General features: G+C 50.2%; 1 protein-coding gene across 3 annotated transcripts in view; it reads left to right on the forward strand.

The window, feature by feature from the left end:
- Anks6 (ankyrin repeat and sterile alpha motif domain containing 6) overlaps positions 1 to 17,039 on the forward strand; it is a 40,070-nt gene extending 23,031 nt beyond the window's left edge. For 2 of the 3 annotated variants that reach the window (XM_028770251.1, XM_028770252.1), the window contains 7 exons: positions 1,134 to 1,287; positions 2,724 to 2,911; positions 6,244 to 6,427; positions 7,794 to 7,861; positions 9,588 to 9,704; positions 15,080 to 15,176; positions 15,945 to 17,039. In XM_028770251.1, the coding sequence (XP_028626084.1) occupies positions 1,134 to 1,287; positions 2,724 to 2,911; positions 6,244 to 6,427; positions 7,794 to 7,861; positions 9,588 to 9,704; positions 15,080 to 15,176; positions 15,945 to 15,994 (858 nt within the window). In that variant the 3' untranslated portion in view covers positions 15,995 to 17,039. Of the gene's footprint in view, positions 1 to 1,133; positions 1,288 to 2,723; positions 2,912 to 6,243; positions 6,428 to 7,793; positions 7,862 to 8,755; positions 8,931 to 9,587; positions 9,705 to 15,079; positions 15,207 to 15,944 lie in introns of all 3 variants that reach the window. The other variant, XR_003711785.1, reaches the window with a different exon arrangement.
- The last annotated feature ends 8,131 nt before the right edge of the window (positions 17,040 to 25,170 follow it).

The raw sequence follows: 25,170 nt of genomic DNA on the forward strand, positions 1-25,170 counted from the left end.
CTTCCTTCCTTCCTTCCTTCCTTCCTTCCTTCCTTCCTTCCTTCCTTCCTGCCTGCCTGCCTTCTCTTAAAGGATTTTATTTTTACTATATGTTTATGAGTGTTTTACCTGCACATGTGTGCAATGTTTGCAGAGGCCAGAAGAGAACATCAGATCCTCTGGAACCAGAATTGCAGGCCGTTGTGAGCAGCCATGTGGGTGTTGGGAGTCAAACCAGGGTCCCCTGAAAGAGCAGCAAATGCTTCTAACCTCTGAGCCATCTTTCCAGCCACATGTTTCTGCACCCTTAAGTTCTTAGCACAGGCACAGCATTGATAAGTATTTCTGAGACGGTGGCACTTGTCAGTATTCACAGGTTCTAGAGATGAGGACACTAACTTGCCTTCTGAGGCCACCATCCAGCTCATTGTGACCTTTGTTCCTTTGAGTGCATCCAGTATGCTCAGGCCAGGACTGAGGACAGTGCATAGAGAGGCAGGTCTCTGAGGATCAACAGAGTCAGAGGTTAGAGCGAGCTTGCATGCACAGTCTGTGGTCTGGCTAAATGGATGTCCAGGTTTCTGGGATAGGGACGGTAGCATGACAGGGAACCAAGCCTAGGCTATCTTGGCAAAGATACATGCCTTTGAGACCAAAGGACAAGGCATCACAATAAAGAGTGAGAAAGATAGTTAGTGAAGGGCCTGGGGGCACAGAGCGACTGCCCAGGAGCCCAGAGAGTTTTGGCACAGTGTGGAGCAGGTTCTCCTGGTGGGAACGAACACTGGCACCTGGTAGAACTGAGCTAGACTGGAATCACAGGACATGTTTCAGGCTGAGCAGCAGAGATGGCATGACAGAGGCTAGACCCCAGGTATGCCTTGCCTTGGATACATTGTGGATTCCCCCAGCTTTCAGTGAGGGGCTTCCTTAGCACTTCCTGGAGGGCACTCTGACTTACAAGACTGAAGTCAAGCAGCCAGTGTTGGGATGGTGCTCTGTGGCCCAGCCTGAGTTAGTGGGTTGTTAGCAGATAGGATTAATCTCTTTGCCATGGGACCCTGGGCTCAGTGAGATGGGCCACTGTGCCACTGTGCTGGGTGGTCAGGAAGAAGGGCCCTATCCTAACTGTCTGGTTCACCTTGTCCTCACAGGCTGCTGGCAGGCCAGTCAAATTCCCCAGCATCTCCAGAAGCCCTACATCCCCTGCCAGCTCTGGGAGCTTCAACCACTCGCCTCATTCTTCAGGGGGTGCCAGTGGCGTTGGCAGCATGAGTCGGCTGGGTGGAGAGCTGCATAGCCGCTCAGGTGAGCAGTCACAGGCCACCGGGAAATGGGATGTCCCTGGCCGGTGTGCCTCCCATCTCCTGCTCCATCCACATGAAACACCAGAAACGGCTGCACGCCATCCACTTCGTGGTGCCGCTGGGGATGTTTTTAATGAGCTGTCAATTCAGGGTTGCCTTTACTCATTTTCCCGAGATGAAGCTGTGTGGAGAAGGAAGAGGTCAAATCCATAATGCTTTTCTTATAAAATGTTATAAGAAATGGAGAAAGATGCAAAGGGTTTTCATGATGCACAGATGTATTGAAGGCTAAGCCTCAGGAAAGAGATGTGCCCAGACTTACCCAGCAAGCTGGAGGTCAGAGGACAATTTGTAGGAGTCAGTTCTCACCTTCCTACTGTGGGTCCCAGGGATTCCCCTCAGGTCATTTGGATTGCCAGTGAGTCTCTTGCTGCCCCTCAGGTGATATTTTTAGGCTTGCTCAGTGATCTCTGTAGCTGGGCTCCACGGCTGAGTCAGCTATTTGCCTTTTAAAGCACATAAGTGTAGTGGGGTGATGGTGGTGCATGCCTTTATCCCAGCACTTGGGAGGCAGAGGCAGGGGCAGGGGCAGGGGCAGGCTGATCTCTGAGTTTGAGGACAGCCTGATTTACAGAGTGCTAGGACAGTCAGGATTACACAGAGGAACCCTATCTTGAAAACAAAAAACAAAACAAAACAAAAAATGTAAAACAAAACCCCACCTCCAACAACAGTTAGTGAGGTTTGTCACTCATGAGCTCGATAGCGTGGAGTCATAGCCCTCCTTACTTTGCACTTTTTATTGAGATTGGCTATCACAAAGTTGCTCAGGCAGGCCTTGAACTTGCAGTTCTCATGCCTCAATCCTCCCCAGTACTTAATCTGCACCACCGCATCCAACTAGTCGGTACATCCCGTCTTCCGGTTCCGGGTGAAGTGCTGGCAGGCTCACCTCCAGGCAGTTTCTGACTGTTTTGCTCCCTGAATACCATTGCCAGTGGCTTCCTGGGAACAGCCCCAGGAACTAAATGCATGCTTGTGTGTGTGTGTCCATGTGTGTCCATGTGTGTCTGCTCATCCATGTATATATGTGTCCGTGTGTGTCTGCCTGCTCGTGTATATGTCTCCATGTGTCCGTCCCGACCCCTCTGCAGGTTACAGTATACACAGAGAAGCTGAGAGGAAACATGGCAGTTAGGGTGCAGTTAGAAGTTTATCGCTCAGTGCTCACAGAGTTCTGAGGCATTAGGGATTTACATGTGCTGGCCCTGAGGGAGTGAAGAAAAGCCAGCTCTTGCCCGCCCGGCACTCAGCCCTCCCTCAGCCCCTTTGGGCCCTTGTGTAGAATTCTTACAAGCCTTCTTGAGACACCTCACAGTCTACCACGAGGCAGGAAGGACTTGCCACAGTGCTCACTCCTGTCTCTTGTCTCCCCAGGTGGCAGTGTAGACAGTGTCCTGTCCCAGATCGCTGCTCAGCGGAAAAAAGCAGCTGGCTTGTGTGAGCAGAAGCCCCGCCAGCAGTCCAGTCCCATGGGGCCAGCGACTGGTTCCAGCCCGCCTGATCTCCCAGCCTCCCTCCTGGGCAGTGGTAGTGGTTCTTCCAGTGGCACTTCCAGCAGCAAGGTGCTTGTTCTCTGGATGCCTGTGACATCCGTAGAATGTTTTCCTGTGACACACATGTAGAGTTGGGGTGTCAAGGGTGGGGGAGTGCTTCACTGGCATTGCAGCCATGGCCTCTCCTAACTTCCTGCAGAGGTCTGACTCTGACCCTGTAGGCCCGTGTTCACCCACCTCTTCTCTGGGTCAGGGGTGGGGAGGTTGCTGAAGGGGCTCTGGTGCACGCTTGCGTGTGTCTGTACTGTTCTCTATTGAGAGCAGAGGGCTAACCCCGGGGATGGGCAGCCTGCTGGATTAAACCAGAGCTGGCTGAGCTATTCCTCTCCTCAGTCCTAGGTCTCTAGGTTTGCGTCTTAGCAGATGTGTGAGAAACCGTCTGTTTCTGCCCAGCTACTGTGGCTCCACCACTTTCTTACCCCAACTCTCTTGCACAGAGAAACCTCATAATTTAAGTTCCTTTTATAATTTAGTTCCAGAAGTTTCTCCCCAACGCATGAGTTTATTTCTGTTATGTTCAGGATTATTTATGTGAAGGACCTGTATAATTAAGTTTATTTTAGAGTTCAGCTATAGACTCCTCCGGTATCTTGATGCATTTTCTTTGTAAGATGTAAAAAGTTATGTAATTGGTGCATTTCTCTTTTCACGGTTTCTGCTTGGCCACTCACAGCTCCTCCTTAAAACAAGTCTACTAGCTGAGGGCTTTTGGAATAGCTTGCTCCTCTGTTGTCTAAAATGTCCTCTTCTATTCTGATGGCTTCATTAACTGTGTTAAGTATCATTTAGCGTCCTGTCGCTGACGTTGGAAACAGGCATGTAAGCTGTGAACTGTTACCACACTGGGCTGCACGTGTCAACTGTAACAACATACAAGTATATCCTGATGAAAAGAAGTTAGCTGCCGAAAGATATGTCCCAGAGACAGTCGGTGGAGAATGATCCAGTTCCAAGGTCTCCTGATGCTTGGTGTACGATAACTCTCCATGCCTTCCTGCGGCCCCACTGCCTCACTCAGAGGACACTGAAGGGCTCTCTGTTGTGTGCTCTAGCAGTAAGATATGAAGTGCTTTTCATCGGATCCCTTAGGAAGAATAGAAATTAGCCTTCAAAACTGGAGTCTCCTAGATCTGGCTTTTGTCCTTTGTTTTAAAGCAGGAAGCTCACTGCTATGGTGAGGTGTGCATGGGGTGGCTTCTGACTTGTTCACCGGTCGTGGAAGCCTGAACCATTGGGAAGGCAGAAAGGGTGAGTGGAAGCGAGGAGCCACCTCCGCATCTCTGTAGGAGAGTTCAGCTCCCCTCTCCACCCCAAAGCTGGGGCTCAAATGGGCTCAGCTGTGAACCTTTGATCAGCAGCCGAATCTGAGCTGCTTTCCTGACCCATGGCTAGTTGTTTTTGTTTTAATTTTTTCAGTCATTTGAGGTTTTTCCAGGAAACGTCCTATTACTGAGACTTGCCTCTGCTGTAGAAGTTCTGTTTCCCTCCTGTAAGTGTGTCAAGGTCTGTTTTATGCCCTTGAGTGTGAGCATCCCATCGTCACTTAAGAAAAGCATGTGTTCTCTTGCTGCCTTTGGAGTGAGGCTCTGGGAATGTCACTCTGGTATGGTTGGCGGGTGGTGTGGTCCATCTTGATTCGCCAACTCTACCAGTCACTTAGAGGTGGTAACATCTGTAACTGTAAGAGGGCCAGGTAACTTCTCTTTCCAGGTTTGTCACTTTCCTCCTCACTTAAAGTTACACACATGTTTGGGACTGTCACAGGGTTTTGTTTGTTTGTTTTGAGGCAGGAGCTCACTATATAGACCGGGCTGGCCTCAAACTCACAGAGATCCTTCTGCCTCTGCCTCCCCAGTACTAAAATTAAAGATGTGCAGCACCGTGCTTGGTGATTATTGTATCTTAATGACCCTTTATTTTGCTATATGGTTTCTCTATCCTCTAAAATTGGGAGCAAGGTGGACTTTTATGATACTGCAAGAAAGAATGTAGCACTGGTAGTCCTCATTAAGTATGGAATCTTCCACACAGTCAAGTCCAGTGACGGATGTAAATTAAACCTCTTCCAACCGATGGGTTCATTATGCAAGTTAGATTCAGCATTAGAAAATCAGTGACTATGGCACACCATATAACAAATGAAAGAAGAAATGAAGAAAAAGCAAATAACATTCAGAATCCAGGAGCTGGAGAGATGACTCGGTGGTCCTCCCAGAGGACCCAGGTTTGATTCTCAGCACCCACGTGGTGACTGACAACATCTGTAACTGCAGACCCAGGGGATCTGATGCCCTCTTCTGGCTTTCGAGGAAACCTAGCATGTGTGTGGTGCACAGAAGCTAAAACACAAAGCAGCTATAGAGGGAATTTCCTGAATCAGGTATAAAATAAGTATAGCAGGATCATGGTTGCTGGTAAAGACCACGCGCTCCCCTGATGGAGAAGCAGGATGCTGTTATACAGAAGGTGCTTACAGCTTACAGCCTGTGCTAGAGACTAAGTCAGTGGCACAAAGGGAAGAAACCTAGCTCTGCCCTTAGACAGCATGCCTGTCCATAAGGAAAACCGTAAGAAAACCATAAGGAATCTGCAGATGCTCGTGGGTAATAAACTAGTTTAGCAAGGTCAAAATAGGCCACGGGGTAAGCTGTCACTCAGAGAATAATACGCGGTCAGTGTATGAGGTCAGCTGAATCTCTTTATACCAGCAGCAAAGAATTAGAGGTTTTTTAAAGTTAGCTTTATTGTGTGTATATGAGCATTTTGTGTCCAACTGTGTATCTATACCATGTGTGTTTACAGGCGCCCAGAAGTCAGAAAAGATACTGGGACACTGGGGTTAGTGATGGTTCTGAGCTGCCATGTGGGTGCTGGGAACTGAACCTGGGTCCTCTGCAAGAGCAACAAGTGCTCTTAACCACCGAGCTATCTCTCCAGCCCCAACAATTAGAATTTTTAATTTGACATTTCATAAATACCATTTACATAAGATTATATGAAAATGAAATGTGTTTAAATTTAGTAAAACGTGTAGAATCTGTAGGTTGAAAACTGGAACACTGGTAAATCCAAGAAGCTCAATTCTGTGGAGACATGGGAGGCTCAGTATTGTTTAAGTGTGAACCTTACACCTCGTGGCAGCAACAGAATGGCACCCAAGCCCAGGCTTCCTGGCCATCCATCCGTCCGTGCTGCTTTGCGTCTGAATCTCTGACACAGCATCACAGTCCCGGCTAGATGTGCAGCTGACTAGGCATCGATGTGTCCCAAGATACAGCACCCATCCTCAGCCCCTCCCGCACCGGCTGATGACTTCAGTTTTTGTTTTATGCCCTATGCAGAAACTGGACCCCAGCAAACGCCCTCCCTCTGGAGCTTCTGCTACCTCTAAAAGCACCTCCCCCACCCTCACGCCCTCCCCGTCTCCCAAGGGCCACACTGCAGAGTCCTCGGTGTCCTCCTCCTCATCTCACCGGCAGTCTAAGAGCAGTGGGGGCTCCAGCAGTGGCACCATCACCGATGAGGGTGAGTCCCCAGGGGTCCCAAATCCCTGCCTGTTCCTCCACCACGGTGACCTGGCAGCATAGAGCCTCATGGTACCAGCCAATGGCACACATCCCTTCCCTGGACGTAAGCACACTCAAGTGAGATTTGAGTGTAGGCTGTTCTGCTGATTGGCAGACACCTGTGGAAGGCCTATCCCAACCCACTTGCTCCCTCTCCCTGTGCACTGCACAGGTCAGCCTCCTTACAGTTCTGGTAAAGGGGGTTGTATTCAAACCAGCTTAAAAAAGAAATTAATTGGCTCATAAGATGGATGTTTGGATCAAGCTTCAGGTGTGTGTGGATCCAGGGCCTTCAGAAACATTTTCTGCAGATCTTGGTAGGGCTTTTCTACTAGCCAACAGCTTTGGGCGTCTTTCATCTTTGTGCTGACTTTGCCAGCCAGCAGAAGGAGCACTAACTATGTTCTTTCTCAGTGAGTCTTGACAAATACCCCAGGGGTCCAGGTCACAGGGTCCTGCCTACTCATGAATTCTCAGCGTGCAGTAGCCACACCAGTACTCACTGCTGAGGGAGTGTAGGAAGAAACCCAGTCTCCACTATCTTCTTAGAACTTACTTCACCACCTCAGGACCTTTGCACCTGCTGCTCACGCTCCCCGAATGCTGCCTCATGCCTGGCCCTTAGATATCTGCAGAGGTTATTCCTTCGTTTACTGTCAGATGTCTCAGGGATACCCTAGTCACCCTCTGTTGATCAGCATCTCGTTCCACCCTTTCTGCTTTGGCTGTCAACCTGTGTGTCCTCTGTTTGGTGTCTAGTCTGGTGTGTCCCTGTTGAGCATGACCTGGCATTTCTTCTAGTCCCAGACATTGCTTCATGTCCTCTCCTTGTCCTAATGTTTGGACGCCCACCTCCGTACCCTCATCTGGCTCCTTCTGGCTGCACTGAGGAGGCCATGGGCTACATGCATTTGAGCCTTGTCTGCAGTGCCTGCCTGTTCTGTGTCATTCTCAGACCAACTGAGGACTTCCGGCCTTAGCCATGGCATTGCGTGTACGCTCTTGCACAGGAGGGTTTTATTCCCAGTAGCTGGAACTTCCAGAATCTACTTCCTGCCACCCCAGGACCATCAGTCCAGGCCTCTTCAGACTGATCTGGGCTTTCTGGATAGCTGAGGGCTTGCCCTAGGGGAAGGGTCTGGCTGAGCACACGTAGCCTCAGCCATTGGGGGTCAGCCAACATATCTTTCTGGCTCGGGGTCTCTTGGGAGAATTTTACTACATAACCACATCTTAGAGAAGTGTAGGACCCACCCACCCGCTCTTTCTATGTTTTACCAAAGCCAAAATGCATTTTTTAAAAATCCCATCTCTTTCTTACGAAGATGAGCTGACTGGAATCCTTAAGAAGTTATCGCTTGAGAAATACCAGCCCATCTTCGAGGAACAAGAGGTAAGAATGTTGTTCCATAGTGCCATCCATTAAAGCAAGGGCTTTCACATGTAACAGCCCTCTGTCCACCTGTCCACCTGCATCTGAGTCCCTCCCAGTGGCACAGGGCCTGAGGGTTCTCCCTTGCTATGAAGTCTGTAGCTGTGAGCACTTCCCTGTATTGCAAACAGTTTTGTTGCATGGGTTGTACACAAGCCATATGTAAATCTGAGAGATAGCTAGGAACAGTGTCATTGGTCATCTGAGTTAATGTTCTGTACTACTCAAAAATCAAAGTTCAGCTGGGCATGGTGGCTCATGCCTGTCATCTTAGCACTCAGGCCGCTGAGGATTGCTGTTCCTTGTAGGGGATGAAAATGTTCTAAAACTAGGCTGGGGCTAGGGGTGGAGGGTAGGCGGTAGTTCTGGTGACAGACAATTTCCAAGCAATGCCCCAAGTCCTAGGTTCAATTTCTAACACTGGTCAAAACAAATATGGCTGTACACACAACCCGGCACTCAGGAGGCTGGAAGGAAGTTCAAAGTCATACTGGGATACTTGAGACCTTGCCTCCAGAAGGAAAGTTCTGACACCAAGTATACTAATTTAATTACATACTTTAAACACAGCTGTATATGGTGAATTATAGAGCAGGTGGGTTATATATCAATAACATTTAAAAATTCACTGTATTAACCAAATAAAATGCCCTGCAGGCCACCAGTCCTGGGCTGTGATCACTGGCTTAGGATTCTCTAGTGACAGCTTGGCACATAAAAGCTGCTGTCACTCATCATCCACTCCAAGCTGGAGATGCAGGGGAAGATGTAGAGACAGATGTCTGCACAGCCTTCCTCCTTGATTTTCTTCCTGTCCTGTCCTGTCTGTCTCTTTGGCCTTTGAAACTTCCACAGAGCTTTCCTTGTTTCCAAGAGCCGTTTCCTGATTCCTGGCTGCTGTCTGCTCTTCGTTGAGGTGTCCACAGAACATGTCTCAGAGTGTACCTCGCTTCTATTTCGTGAGCTGTGTGCCCTTATCCCCAAAGTCTAGTGTGGCTCTGAAGCCCTACGCCATCACCACCGCCTGTGTGTGCGGGGCCGGGTGGATAGGACTGGATTTGTTGGGTGTGGGAGCCTGTTCCTGCCCTGGTGGGTTTCACACTGATACTGTCCACATGCAGGATGTTAGAGTGTCTTCACCTGGGCCACTTTGACAGTCTCCCAGCCCCAACTTCCTGAGATGGGAAGCCTGTTAGCCTCTCTCCTAAAGCAGGGACATTTCTTCTTGACATGTAGGCAGGCCATCAGAGCTGGCAGCATGTCACCTGCAAGGACAAGGGCTACAGTTGCACACATCTCTGCCTTGGCTCTCCATGGCCCTTCTCTCCTCTCCTGTCTCTGCTTGTCTGTCTTTCTGCAGTGTGTGCCTCTCATCCTGTAGGGGGCATGTGGTGAGCAGTCCCATGCACTCTGTATTGCTACATATAGTCACGTGGGAATTCCCTTCCTAGTGGCAGAACATTGAGTCCTTCAGATCCCTGTCCCCAAGACTTCCATCTATTCCCATAGTGCCTCTGTTGGGAAGCACAGGGCTAGGCTATGAACCATTAGTCTTGAAGTGTCCAGCCAGACTCGGAAGTAGTGAGTCATAGCTGGTTCTCATAGAAGCCTCAGTGGCCCCTCTGTGTGGCCCATGTGCAGTAGGGGATGGTGTCCCACAGACAGTGGCAAGTCCCTCTCTCCCCAGGTGGACATGGAAGCCTTCCTCACACTCACAGACGGTGACCTGCAAGAGTTGGGGATTAAGACAGATGGTTCCCGGCAGCAGATCCTGGCAGCCATCTCCGAGCTGAATGCGGGCAAGGTACAGTTTTCCAGCTTCCCCCTGCGTTGTTCACATGCTGAACGTCACCAGAGTCCCCATGATGGTCCCTCTAAGTCTCCTCCGGCTGGCAACAGAATTGGCCTGCTCGCACACTCCTCGTGACTGAGAGCCTGCTGCCTTCCCCATGCAGCCTGTTCCCTGTGCAGGTGCCTTTCTCCACAAGGTTGCGGCTTCTCCAGTCTACCTCCGTACTTCCTCGGGTGGTTTCAACCCTTAGGGATGGGCATTGCCTCTGGCAACACTGTGGGATGAGAGCCCTGGGGTTGCACTGAGTGTGGAAGGAGTCTCAGGACAGATCATTCCCTCTCTGGGGTCTCCCTGTCCTGTCCTCAGTACAGGGTGTAGGGTTGTTGACTGAGCTGCCGTGTGGCAGAGCCCTGACCCACAAGGCCATCATCTGTCCCGTGTCCCACATCGATGCCTGGTGTTACATTTCATCAGCTTTAAAAGTGAATCTCAGCAGTGCTCCCCCCACCAAGGCGCACAGCACGCAAACACTGCCTGGCTGCTGGCAGGCTGCTCAGACCCCTGCCCCTCCTGCCCCTTTCCCGTCGAGCACCTCAGCAGCCGGGATGTTTCTTACCTAGAGTTTTTCTCCATCCTTGCTGCGCAGCTTCTCACTTGTGCAGCAGTAGCCTGCTGTCAGGGTAGTATAGACTGCCTTTTCCTTGTTCCTTTTTTTTCATGGTTTGGCTTTTCCCTGGTTGGCTACACAATGTGAGTTGAGGCAGGAGCATGACCAGGCTTCAGGTTTCTTTGCCCTGGGGGATTGTGCCCTGCAGTGCTGAACAGATGAACAGTGCCCAAGGAAAAAAGTATTCATTCTGCCTTTTATCATCTGCAAGTCAATCAGCAAACATGTCTTACTTGGCCCTGATAAGGCCAGAATCGGCACAGCTGCCTGGCAAGGGAGTAGAGACTCCTCGACTTGACCCTGTCTGGCTTCCATGTTCAGCATCTAAGGCAAGAGCTGAACCCAGGGCTTCTGGCCTCTGCCCTCCTCCTCTTTGTATCGCTAGGTCTTGGCTAATGGCTGCTGTTGCTTCTGTTAGGTGACCCTTTGTGAGTGAGGGAACACCATGCAGGCTGGCGTTGTCCTGGTCTACCCTGCTAGTGTCTCTGAAAGTGTCTTACCTGGGCATTGGGTAGGCAGGGGAGCCCAGCCCAGAGTCAGGTGGTCGTCCTTGACTTCCAGCCCAGCAAGGCTCCTGCTCTGCTCTCAGATGTGAGACTGGGGAGGCACAGGCTGGCGACCAGTCTCCACGGTTAGAAGGGTGTCAGCTACAGACCAGAACAGAAGCCCTTGGCTGGCCCTCCAAACCCTCACAGAAGGCTCCGAAACATTGACTTCTTCATGGCAAAGACTCTGTGTTGTCCTGGGTGTCACGTGACGGCTGAGAGCTGAGCATCTCTGACCAGCACTGTGTCATAGACACCACACAGCCCCCACGCACAGTGGTGGAGGATCTGTGCAAGGTCACACTGCCAGTAAGAGGCAGAGGCTGGATTGGAACTTAGACTCGGTGTCACCATAGGTCTGAGCATCACTAAACCACATGCACACGTGGGAGAGGGGAGGCATGACATGCTCTGTCCTCTATGTAGAGTGGAGTCTCCATAGGCAGGGCCTGTGGAAACCTTCCTGAGGAAGTGGGGGGGAGGGAACACCTGATGGGAGGCACTGGGTAAGGGAGCAGAAGACAGAAATAGACCAGGCCAGGAAAGCAGCATGGGGAAGCCAGAGGGCACAGGCGAAGGCTGGAACAATGGAATGACCCAGGGGAGGGAGAGCAGGATCTTGAAAAGTGTCAGAGTGTTAGGGGCTGTGGATTGGGGTTTCTACTTTCCTACTAGCCTTAAGGGTGGACATATGGCTAAAGAAAGCCAGCTTAGATCAGTTCAGGAAGAGAAAACCAGAGAACGTTCTGAATGTGGATGATAAGGACAGGCAGGGAGCTGGCACCACAGGAGGTGGCATGGGAGATGGCAGTGGGTAATGGCACTGTGACCCTCTACCCTGTGAAGTTGTGGGCTCCTTGGTCCAGGGCGACAAATAGAAAGGTGTCCTCAGTAGAGGGGACTGTCTTCAACAGAGTAGATAATGGAATAGCCACAGATACCCCAAGGTCGTTTCCCAGGACTGCAGAACAGGACCTTCTGTTCTGTACCAGGTTGACTGGCTCCTGCCCCCTGGTTAGCACAGGCTCTGTGTTCTGTTCTGAGCATGGCTCTTCACAAGCAAAAGGGTGGGCCAGCTAGGTGATTCTCCTTGAAACATCCATTGGGAGAAGCCCCTGAGTACCTGAGATGCTGGGCCAAGAGCACCTTGTGTCCTTCCCAATGCCAGGTGATCACCCTGAGTCAGTCCTGGAAGAAGGCCCTGTAGCCCAGGCACAGCCCAGGCACAGTCCACTGGTAAGGGTCAGTGCCACAGTGTCTGAGAGGAAGCTGTGATGGGGAGACATTTAATGTTATGAAAGCCCCCAGCTGCACTCCCTGCTCTGCATGCTATCATGACAGAGTGGCTGGAGCACAACTCCCGGGCCGGATGCAGCTCTCAGTTCCCAGCCTGCAACGCTGGACCTGGCTACTCAGGGCAGAATCTGCCTGGCCCTGTTTGGAGAGTCCAGCTCCTCACTGAGGCCGAGCTTGAACTTCTTTTGATTATCAGGCTGTTCTTTTTGATACATAGCTCAGTAAAGAGGACACATGTTGCAGGCTGCATCTCTGAGATGCCAAGGAGAGGGCTATGCTTCTTGCTGCCTGGGTCCACAGCATGATGGAAGAGGTATAGAATCAACTGAGTAGGTCTAGAAGGGCACTTTATTATTTTTTAAATTAATTTTTATGCATATGGGTGTTTGACCAGCATGTATGCGTGTTTATCACTTGCATGCAGTACCCAAAGCGGCCAGAAGAGGGGATCAGATTCCTGAGACTGGAGTTAAGGTTTTAAGCGACATGCTGGTACTGGGAATTCAAGCAGTGTCCTCTGGGAAAGCAGCCCGTACTCTAAATGCTGAGCCATCTTCTCTTCCCTAAAGAAGCACTTTTTAAAGCTGCAGTGGAATGGGCTTTGCAGGGAGGAATACGGATTTCTTTCTGTTACGTGTCCTCTTACTCTTCAGCATTGTTACAACGCTTCAGCATTGTACCCTAGATCTTTCTGTTTTCAAGTGAGGCTGAGGATGTGGTCCAGTTGGTAGAATGCTCACCTAGTGTTCATGAAGTCCTGCATTTGACTCCCAGCACTGCATAAGACAGTGCCTATGGTGGTGCAGGCCTGTAGTCCCAACACCCAGGCTGGGGAGGCCAGAGGATCAAGAGGTCAAGGCTATCCTCACCAAGATAACAAGTCTAAGGCCAACCTGAGATACAGGGACCCTGGTCCAGGAAAAGCAAAATTGGGAGTTGAAGGCCATCCTTACCTTCTTAACAAGTTCAAACCAGCCTTGAGCAAAGAACGCATGTTAAATGTGTGTTATCAGCCTAATGACACCATTTAGTGAAGCGCTACAGATCCTCTGTCTGCCAGCCAGGTCTCCACAGTGAGGGTGAGCCTGAGTTCGCTGCTAGGTCCATGGATCCCCAGTGGGTTGTGTGTTACAAGAAGGCTCAGCAGAAGCTGGTTACAGCCCTCCCTTCCTGGGTTCCAACTCTTTGCTTCTTTTTGTGATTTTTTTTTTTAAAAAACAAAAACAAAACTAAGTTTGTACAGTATAAAGATGATTAAGGATTTTTTGTAAAACATCATGCTCCCCTCCCTTGGAGGCCAACACTGTTCACTTTGGGGCAAATTACTCTGCAGTGTCTTGTGTCCAGTGGCTCTTAGGGAAAAAAAATGACTGAGATAAGTTTGGATGCATAATTTTATATCTGATTTTCTTTGGTTAGCATGGAATCTCTGCTGTTATCCGTGGCACTGAGAATGCTCTTGGGGTTTTTTGTGTTTTACATGGAGCCTTGCTGTACTCAGTCAGAGTCCTCCTGCCTCAGCCTGCGGCATGCTAGGATGGCAGGCATGTGTTACTGTGTCCTGCAGAGTTCTTGCTGACGTAAATTTACATAGGTGTGCTAAAACTGTTTTCTAAAATCCCTGCTTGTTGGTACATGGCTACCCACTTGTGGATGCAGCAGATCGCTGCTCTGTATGAAGGCTCCCCAGTGTCCTCAGGATAGATGTCTACAACTCAAAGAGCCAGGCCACAGTACATGCGTGTCATCTGAAACTTCTTTCCAGAAAGTACCATGGATGTCCCGCTAGCTGTGGGTGTGAGTTCCCATTCCCTGGAAGCCTTGTCAGCATTGAGCACTAGTGTATATGCATGTAAACATACGTGTGTGCACGTGTGCATGTGTGTGTGAGACTTTTCACATTAGAGACTATTCACATTACAGAGTACATGTGGAGGTCAGAGAACAACTCGCAGGACTCAGTCTTATCCTCCACGTGGGCACTATAGACTGAACTTGGGTCCTGGGACTTAGGGGGAGAGTAATGGTGGGTTGGATCAATGGCATCAAAGATAATTACCTTTTTTAGACAGGCTTACTAATTAACCCTGGCTATCCTAGAACTTGCTATGTAGATCAGACTGCCCTTGAACTCAGGGATCTGCCTGCCTCTGCCTCCTGAGTGCTGGAATGAAAGGGGCGTACCAACAGTCCCAACTGATAATACACTTCTAACTTGCTGTAAGTTTTGACCATATCTATTCGTAATTTAGAACATACAGTCTGACTGTGCTGTTTCCTAGTCAGGACCTGCCTGCTGCCCACACAGTGTCCCATGATGGGTCCTACCTGCTGTGCTACTACACATTTTTCCCATCTACAGATGAGGAAACTGAGGCCCAGAAAGGCAGAGAGGCAAAAGGGACGGGTGGCGTTTGAACCCAGGCTGTTGGGTTTTAATCCACGTTTAACCTGTGTGTGTCTATTGCTGCCTCTCCTTGGGCATTCTGTGAGGCTGTTCTGAAGGCTGAAGAAATAGCCACATTTACCTTTTCCCACTTCAGAATGGGTGGGAAAGGCTTGGGGCTTTGTTGTGGGGTCCCATTATGTTCCTGATATTGGGCAAGCGAGGAGGTACCCCATCAGCCAGGTGGGGGCCCCAGTCGTATATCATGCAGGGACAAGACTCTTGCACCCTGAGGTCTCCCTTCACCAGCAGCTGCCTCTGTGGGTACTGAGAGCTTCTGACTCAGTCCTGAACTTGACTGGCAGTGAAGTAGTTGTTTTCCTCAGAACACTCATAGTTTTTTAAGAATGCAGTGAGCCTCAACCATAGTCAGTTGAATGAATGGCCTCAGATCTAACAGGACTTTCTGTGTGTGCTTCTGTTCTGTCCACAGGGGCGTGAGAGGCAGATTCTACAGGAAACCATTCACAACTTCCACTCTTCCTTTGAGAGCAGTGCCAGCAACACCAGAGCTCCTGGCAACAGTCCCTGTACGTGAGCCTCTATGCTCTGACCTCAGTGTGAGCACTCTGAGCCTCAGTACCCCTTCACATGATGCCAGGCCCAACCTGCTGCCCCAAACTGCCACATTGTGTATTGCACCATTCACTGTCCCCTCCGCCAGAACATCCCTGGTGATACTTGTGCTGTAGAGGACTCTTGTGTAGACTGAGTCTCTCCACTTGGCTCTGAGAGCACAGAGGCTCCCGAGGCCCTTGACAAGCCGGACTGTGGGTGCCAAGTCAGGATGTATGATATAACGTGTGTGGTAAACCAAAGACTCAGTTAGCAGTGACCCTCAGGTTCCACGTGGGTGGTCCCAGAGGGCAGAAGCCAGTCCTTTGGGGCAGGTGTGGGCATAGCACAGCTCTGGGAGAGAGGATGGGGGAAGTGGCAGCCGATGCTATCTGGACTGGGTTAAGTCCATGGGGAAGAAGCATCACTCACTGCCTGACCTCCCTCCTCTGGGGAGTGGAAACACTAGAATACCGTGTGTGGAGTGGGGTTGACTCCGGCTTAGCCACTGGTCACTAAGTAATTGCATGTATGCTGCTTCACCTCCTGAGCCTTGCTTTTTCCTCTTGGGGTTTCCAAAGGACAGCTATCCCAAGGTGATGCCAAAGTCAGTTGGCGGCCAGAAAGCTGCTTGTACCCTGGAGCTGTGTAGATGGTCAGGCCCTTGAAGGTGGTTACAGCGTTTAAATCTGTCTACTCCCCTTCTCCCTTTCTCTTCCTTCTGTCTACACCACCACCACAAGCCATGGCCGGATGGGTAAGGCCAGAAGAAACAGTGTCTAGCAGGAGGTAACTGCAGCTTTGGTGGCTCCGCCAGCCTCAGAGGCCTGAGGCATTGAGGGTTGAGCAGTGCATCCCTGCCTTTCCACGGTGTCTGCTCCTGGGTTATTTCTTCACTGGGACTCACAGCAAGTGGACAGAAAGAAGGCCGGCTAGCCAAATCATCAGAGCTGATGTAGTGGGCAAGGGCCTGGGAAGTCCTCCTTTCTGCTTCTGCCTCGCAGAAGCCTGAGAACATATAGGCCATGCTGGAGGCCTCACAGCTGCAGATAGAAACCCTAACCTGTACGTGCAAGTACGTGCTGCCCTCAAGGCCTGGAACTGTTCCAGAAAAGATGCTACACATAGATGAGCCCCTGCAGAGGGTGGCTGTTCATTTGAAGCAATCACCAACGGGTCCTGTTCACATGTGAGGAAGCTTGATGCTGTCCCTAACGAAGTTGGTCCCTGATTCCGCAGACGGCTAAGGAGAGGTGCCAAGACCCTCGGGAGTTTCCTGCTCACACGCAGCCTCCAGAGGACTGGCCGGGCTCCCCACTGCTCTTGACACACCCATGACTGTAGTACAGCTGCACACAAGTGACGTGAGGGTGCAGGAGGGAGCTGTGGTGAAGACCCACATGAGGAGAGCACCAAGCCCACCCGCTTCACTTGTCTTCAGCTCCTCTCGTTCCACTGGGCTTCCTTCATGTGGCCAAAACCACACCAGCTGCAGTCCAGAGCCCTGCCTCTGAGTGGAGCTGCCTTACCTCAGAGCAGGGTCCTGTTTCCTGTGCAAGCCTTCCCTCTAAGTCCAGCAGACAGGGCCCCAGTCATCTCCATCAGGATACCCAATGGCAGGACTAGAATGTGACCTTGTCACACAGTTCACACTGGGGTGGCTCCCCAATCGTCAGAGACCACAGAGCCATCTTGCTTCAGCCCTGCCGTTGGTTTTCGTTTTTCTCAGATCAATTGCAGCATTCTTTCTACACAGGGACTAGATTCATAGAAAGATTTTTGCTTGCCAGACTACATCTATTAAAAATGGGGAATGTGTCCCCTGTCTTTGTGCTCTTTAGGGCATAGCCTGCTGCCCAGGGTTCTTGTATAGCTAACATGCTGCAGGGTGCTTCTGTGGACTCCCTCACCCCATCTCCACAGTAAGCCTTTGAGGCAGCCGGAACCTTTTATTCCAGTCAGTTTGGTGACTGTGACACACCGATAGTAACCAGCTTTATGAAGGTCAGACCCAGCTAAGGAGGGACACTGGTTTGAATGCAGGTCTCACCTCAGAGTCGTCTTCCTGATGTCTGGCTGCCTGTCAGCAATGAGTAACCCAGCCAGCAACCGCACACAAACAAATGACACTTTGTCATTTCCTCTTTGGAGTTTGTTTACAGTGGGGAGGGGGTGTAAAGTGCTATAAAGAGCTTGGCAGTTCTTGTTTTTGCAAAGACTACCTCAGCCCTGGTCCTGGGGCCTCAGCCACCTGGAGCTCAAGCAAGCAGAAAGTCATGGTGTCTAGGTGTGGGGGGACCTGGGAGCCTGTGGACAGAATGACTGCTCATGAGGAAGAACATCTAGGGGCCAGTGCTGCCAGGGAGGGAGCATCTCCCACACAGACCAGGAGGCCGTGCACGCCTGTGTGATGAGGTAGCTGGAGAGGACTCCAGACTAGCCGGAGATGGATTGCCTGGTGATTCCCAGTGCCGGTAGTCGGTAGAGGTGACCTTGGCACAAAGTTGACCCATTGGCCTTGATCCTGACAAGTCTTTCTGCTTTGGGAAGAGGATGTGATGATAGCATCAGTATCTTCTGAAATCCAAGTCTAAAAAAAAAAAAAATCACTGCCCTAGGGCTCCTTCGAGGTCTCATTTGCTCCATACCCATGAAAAAGTGGGAAGCAGAAGAAAGCCTTCAATAAGTAAAACAAAATGTCCAGCCAGGCAGGCTGGGATGATGCTCAGGGGTAGAGTGCTTGCCTCTAGGTTTTCAAGAACCTGGTATGAAGCCCAGACCAAAAGTATAAACACAATATATGTCTATCCCAGCAGTAACATTCCTCAGTGAATTTCTAAAAGAATTGGAAATTGTGTTCCAACCAGACCTTCCCATCACAATAGGTGAGAGGTGGAGGTCCCCTGGTGCCACAGTTTTTTCTGTTGCTGGAGGAAGAAACAGTTCATTTGGCTCACAATTCCACGTTACAGTCCACTGGGGCAGCAGAGGCATGGAGGCAGGAGCTTGAGGGACTTAGTCACATCCATAGTCAAGTAGAGAGCCAGGGATGTGCACTCAGATCTCCTTTGCATTGTCCAAACTGTGAGATGGTGCCATTCATATTCTGAGTGGGTCATAAACCACATCAGTTGTCCCAATTAAGAAAATGCCTTCCAAACATACCCACAGGCCAACCCAATCTAGGCAGCCTCTCACTGAAACTCACTGGTTGAGTTGACAATAACTGTCACACCAGGTGTCCATCATGTGTGAAAGTGGTCTGTCTATAGAAAGGATGTTACTCAGGTATAGGACACATGCCTTGACCATGATGAACCTAAAGCCCTCACTAAGGGAAAAGCCAGACAGAAGACCACACTGTCTCCATAGTGGCAGGTCATAGAGATAGGAAGCGTGGTGGTGGTGGTGAGGCTGGAGTGGGAAAGGGTGTGACAGCTGCTGGGGAGGGTTCCCTAAAGGCTGTGACAGTGCCACAGTGTGACTGCTGCTGCACTTTAAACCCCGGTTGACAGTTACAGTGGTAAGTTTTGCTTTAGGGTTTGGTTACCAGATACAGGGGATGAGCCTATATCATGGCTTGTTGTCCAGTGGCCTTCCACCCTTCAGCCAGGCTTGTTGATCTCGGCTCTGTCCTCTTAAGAGATCTGTACCTTAGCCAGGCAGTGATGGTGTATGCCTTTAATCCCAGCACTTGGGAGGCAGAGGCAGGTGGATTTCTGTGTTCAAGGCCAGCCTGGTCTACAGAGTGAGTTCCAGGACAGCCAGGCTTACCACCAAGAAACCCTGCCTCCAGAAACAAACAAACAAGATCTGTACCTGCTTTGAGATACTTTCTGTCATATACATGGGCTGCTTTTCAGAGGGGCTTACGTATACTGAGAGTCTCAAACCAGAGTCCCCAAAGCCCTGTACAGCAAATGCTTCAGAATGGGCTAGTGAGCCCCCTTCCTGCATTGAGAATATTCCCTGAAGTAGCATCACCATGCTCCATACCCTCTGGTTTCTGCAGTTCTCAGCTAACTTGTGGCTCATTCAGTAGAGCAATTGTCTCTGCTCATCAGCAGATGAATGTAGGGCTCAGAACCTGTCACAGGCAAGATTAGCCGTTTAAAGATCTGTTCAGCCATTGAGGCCCAGCCTGGGGATTCTATAGCCCCTCACATGCCTTTCGGTCCCCAATATACCTCCCTTGTCACCTAGTCTTGTTTCCCTGTCTACACGTGTCCATTGGCAGATCAGGTTCCAAACCAAAGGCTGGAGGGTAGATTATAGTCTATCATTGAAGGAATTCAGGGCAGGAACTCAAACAGGGTAGGACTCTGGAGGCAGGAGCTGAAGCAGAGGCCATGGAGAAGTGCTGCTTCCTGGCTTGCTCGTGGGTTACTTAGCCTACTTTCTCATAAAAACTGGGACCACCAGCACAGGGTTATCACCACCTACAATGGGCAGGGCCCTTCACCATCAATCACTAGTTAAGAAAATGCCTTATAGGTTTGTCCACTTACAGCCCAATCTTCTGGAGATGTTTTCTTAATTGAAGTTTCCCCTCAGATGACAATATCTATGTCAAGTTGACATAAAACTAGACAGCATAGCCAGTCTACATTAGAGCCTGCCTCCTGGAACACATAGAATAGGAGGGTTAGCATGGAGAATCAGTGGTAAGAGCTCAGAGGTGTAAGGCTTTGTGAATGAAGCTACTGGGCAAGCTGACTTTACTGTGTCCTTAGGGATCATGGGAACTGGGATGCAGGCTCATCTGCCGAGGCCAGAGCATCGTCAGAGGCACTTGGGAATCCCCGGGAGCCAAGCCAAGTCCTTGCCTTGCTTGTCATCCTCTAGAATAATGACAGTCCTGCTCAAGGGGCAGGTGTGGAGCTTTACTGGCAGTCTGAGGGCTCCTCACAAGGAAAGCATTCCTACACTGGAACTCCTGGTCATTTTTTTCTCTGTCAGGTTGGGGTCAGGCTACATGAACTATTCATCAGCCACTTGTCAGCATCACGCTGACCAACACGGAGCTGGGGACAGGCAAAAGAGCTGGGTTATGGGATGTACCAGCCAGATTGATTGCAAGAAAGAATGGAAAATATTTGTTAATTGGATAGCAATTAACTTAATGCACATAATTCAGTTTGCAAACCACAGTCATACAGAATACAGAGCAAAGAAAACTGCCAGGCAGAGCAACACCAGGTGCCTGCTGTTGGCTCCACTCCCCCTTCTGCTGTGAGCTTAAATTCGTCCTTTGGCATTCCGGAGAAAGGATGACTTTTTTAAAAGTAATTTTTGGCTGGGAAGATTTGGCCACATCATTATCAATGAGTGTGTTTTGTCATGCAGGATATGGCCTGTTGACATCTTTCTATCCTCTACTGAGTGTCCCAAGGATGGACACAGTTGCTGCCAAAGCCCCACGAGGTTTCAGGATGTGTGGAACCTGGGCAGCAGCCTTGGGAGCCCTTCTGGCAATCTTATACCTAGAGGAATACTTCACACTGGCTCCTGCCCACACTCCTAGACAGCCCTTCAGCTTCCAGCATTTTCTACAGATTTGACCATGCCTCTCTGCACAATGAACTGTTCAGAACACTCGCACAGCGCTTCATAAGCTGCAGAATTGCTACTTGAAGTAGGGTCTACTCCCCAGGACATCCATAAGAAGTGAAATCCCTGTAAGGTCCCCAGGGATGTGTGTGTCCATTGCATCATGAGAAATCGTGTACAGCTCTCACTTTATGCTTGCTGTTACCTCTGACAGACATCCCCCTGTGGCCTGCAGGCTGCATGCATCACATGTTTATGAATGTGGCCAGCACATCTGTAGATGACAACATCATGACCAATGTCAAAAGGTAATTAGGGTGATGTTAGGTCTCCTTCAAATCCAGTAGGCACGCACGGTGGTTATATATGTATCCATTTGTAATTCCCCCACCCTTCCAGGGATACCATTATAACCATTCTGCAGCAAAGGGATGCTGCTCAGAGACGTTAACTTGGTGGAGATGCCACACCTCGATTTGGACCCAACTTACATAGGAAGTTTGCCACTTAGGAATTGTAAGCACAGCAGAGGGAGTGCTAGGATGTGCTCATCCCGTTCTAGGTCCAGAGACGGGAGACCTGGTTGGAGTCCTGTTGACACCAGTGAGGGCAAGCAGAGCAGATCACCTGTCTCTGGAGCCTGGGTTTCCCTGTGCGAAGCGGAGAGACAGCAGATGCTCTGTGGCAAGGTTGCAGGGAGGAGTGAGGTCATAAACGCTGGAGCTGGATCACAGTGTCAGCTGTGAAGTGCAAAGCACAAACTAGTTAATGGCTTTATTCTCCTGGGCCCCTGACACTATGGTGGAAGAGGAAGAAGCTCAGAGAATGAGGAAGTTGCAGTAGGTGGAACTTCAGAGTTGCCATGGGAACCAAAGCTCCGAGGCTGATCAAGGCAGGAAATACCATCTGGCTTTAAAACACCAAAAAAGCCTCCACTCACCCCGGACTTCTTTCAGTAAACAGCAAAATTAACAGCATCCTCAGCTGCCGTGTCAGCCCAGAGCGAGCAGGGGATGGCTTGTCATTCACTTGCTGTCCATGGTCAGATCTGATCTAGACAGAGCCTCTCAGGAGATTCTGATTCACCAGCTGTCACACGCAGAGACTAAGTCACTTAGTAACCCTGAGCTGAAATGAGCGGAAACCCTCCATCTCAACCTCAACCCTTCCCCAGCCTCTGCAAATCTGAGGGAAGGATAGAAGTGGTACCCAGGGACAGCAGCAGGGAAAGCAAGTGTCTCAGCCAGCCCCGACTCTGGAACATCAGGTCAATGACAAAAGAAAGTCATATTTTCAATACATTCACTGTGACTTTCCCTACCACGACTGCCTTTGCTATTGCCAGGCCTGGCAGCCTGCTCCCTGGGAAACACTAGGCTTGGGACATCTCTGGTTCCCCATAGGCTCCAAGCACAGTGTTTCTTGAGTCCTATGTCTCCCAGGGATCTGGCAAGGGGAGAGCCAGCACATCTGTGGTGTTTCTGTGAAGTGCACACTCTAAAATGAATGAGGATGCAGTTTTTAAACAACAGGGCTGTGCCCTTAACATTTTTTTTTTCAGAATCCAGGGGAACATCCTCTTTTATGACAGCCCCTCAAGCTGAGCACTCACAGGGATGGTGACTTTTGCCACAGGGTCTGCCAGGAACCACATAGGCAGAGAGCATTACTGGGAGTGTGGACTCAGGGTGGCTTGCTATGCTGTGCTGTGCAGCCTCACTTGCCCTCTCTGAGCCTGCTTTCTACTTCATAAGAGAGTTCTGTGTGAGTGTCTCAGGCACCTTCCAGTCTGAGAACCTGTTGCTGCTGAATTACCTGATGCCTCGTTCATCCGGTGACACCAACCAGAGTTTAAAGGTATCAGATCTGAGCTCTTTAGTCCTTGCTAGCTGGGCTCCAGAAGTTTCCTAGGAGTGAGACTTGGGGAGGAAAATGGTCTCTATGTCCTTCAAGCTAAGGGGCCACCTCAGACGATCATGTCCACACAACTCTAGACCCTTTACACTAACGTGTCACAAAGGGTGGCAATGGCCAAGCACTTGGCTGTGTTTGCTCTAAGTCACCCCACCACATCCTCCAACACCCAGACTGTGCCTGAGCACCACATCCCCAAGGCCACAGGCAGCTTCATTCCTGGGCTTACAAAGGCTCATTCTGCAGTGACACCCTCCCTCATTTGAGGAGGAAAGTCACACCTCCTGGGGACTTCACTTCCCAGGCCTTGGAATGGCAGGTCTTTCCAGCTCTCTGCACCTGCTTGGAGCTACAGGAACTACATCCCAGTAGACAGCAAGCGTCAGCAGCCAGATGGGGGCTCCCTGGGGCTGCCAGAGCTCTGAGCACTACCTAAGCCATGGGGGAGAGGAGGTCTGGAAAGTATCATGTGTGACTGCCTCTCACTGGGTTCTCAGGGCAAGAGAATGCTGGGGAGGATGGAGAGCCGCCTGGGAGAGCATGAAGAAGGCCATTGACAGGCCTCAGCCCTCAAATCAAATGGCTTCACTGTTCACTCAACCAGGAGAAAGGATGGTTATCCTACCCGATCACTCAGCAGTGTTCCATCACTGTGGATGCTTTAAGTCTCAATAGCTCCTTCTGTAAAGTGGGAGAATAAGTCCCTCCTACTGTGATAATGGGAGGGTTAAGTAAGAAAAGATGTCCCTTGTACACACCACACAGTAGGTACTTAGCAGTCTGTAAAGCCTGATGTAGTGGTGCCCTGAATATTTGTAATCCTAGCCCTCAGGAGATGGAGGCAGGAGGATCCCAATTTGGAGACCAGTCTAGATTATATAGCTATATTCTGTCTCAAAACAAAAGCCTCCTTAACTTGGTGGAGCATACCTACAATTCCAGCAATTAGAAGGCTGAGGCAGGGGGATACAAGTTCATAGCCAGCCTGGGCTACAACAGGAAACCCCTTAACAAAATGAAACCATCCCTAAAGGCTGGGGAGCCCTTCAGTTCTTCTGTTATCCGAGTGTCCTCAGGGAAGGCGCATACACTCCAGGTCAGGGGACAGGAGTGCTGTGTACAGACCCCCCTTGGCTTTCTGCCCCACTGTGTCTGACTCCCGAGCTTGGCTGCTTCTAAAGCCATGAAATGGGTCACACCCTGAACCTTTGAACAAACCTGAAGGCCTGGAAATGAACTTGAGGTGTGCTCACTCCCTCTAGACCAGACACCTGAGGGGTGGGAGCTGATGTGACCACTTTCAGTTTCTCTTCACGTTTCTTCCAGTTCCCTGGAAGGGGACCTGCTTTGGAAGGCAGCTGTGCCCCACACATAATGCATGTCTTTCCCTCCTAGTCAGCATTGCTATTTCCAGCCATAGTGTCACTGGCAGTGATGACGATGGTTAGTATGTTCTCTGGGAAATTGATGCTGCAGAGACCAAAGTCTATGGAGAAGAGTCCTTAACCTGGGAAACATGCAGAGAGAGCATCCACCAGCCAGGACACAGGGTCAACACAGGGCCAACCTGGAGGGACAAGCATCCACTTTGTTCCCACAGTTCCTGCTGCTTAGAGAACACAGGCCAGGACACTGAGGGGATGTGGCCTGCCAGGTGGGAAATGACTCATAGTTTTGTTTGTTTGAGATAGAATTCCATACTGTGTGGACCAGGCTGATCAAACTTACCATCCTCCTGCCTCAGCCCCACAACTTCCCCAAATCCGAGATTACAGCTATATGCCGCTACACCTATCTCAGACTCCTTGACAAGATACAAAATAAATAAACAAACAATCACCAAGCAAGCCCTGAGAGAAATAATAGTAATAATAATGATGACAATAATAATAACTGGGCTGCATGAAAGTTAAAGATGACTGAAGGATGCTGTCTACATCTGACAGGAACTCATAAGGGGCGAGCACTTAGTACAGAAGCATTCACACACCCAGGAAGGATGGTTGTCATCGTAGAGACACAATGAGCCAGACCCACAGTGGAAGCCTCATCAGTGACAGACACCAACAATCTCTTCCTGTCAGTTTCATTCATCAGAAAGGTAGATGGACTCTGTGTGGTGCAGATGTGGTTTGTAACAGCTGGCACAGCCAGTTCTGCAAAGCAGGCTGTCATTGTTTGTTTTTATTTTGTCTTGTTTCAAGGAAGGGCCTCATGTGGTCCAGGTCGGCCTCAAACTCAGCTGAGACTGACCTTGAACTGTGTGTGTGTGTGTGTGTGTGTGTGTGTGTGTGTGTGTGTGTGTGTGTGTGTGTGATGCGTCTGTCTGTCTGTCTGTCTGTCTGTCTCTCTCTCTCTGTGGTCTCTGTCTCTCTGTCTCTCTTTCTCTTTGTGTGTGCAGTCTCTGTCTCTGTCTCTCTGTCTCTCTCTCTGTGGTCTCTCTCTCTGTCTCTCTCTGTCTCTCTCTCTCTCTCTCTCTCTCTCTCTCTCTCTCTCTCTCTCTCT

Source organism: Grammomys surdaster, unplaced genomic scaffold, assembly GCF_004785775.1.
Source record: "Grammomys surdaster isolate TR1022 unplaced genomic scaffold, NIH_TR_1.0 199, whole genome shotgun sequence".
Classification (NCBI taxonomy): Eukaryota; Metazoa; Chordata; class Mammalia; order Rodentia; family Muridae; genus Grammomys; species Grammomys surdaster.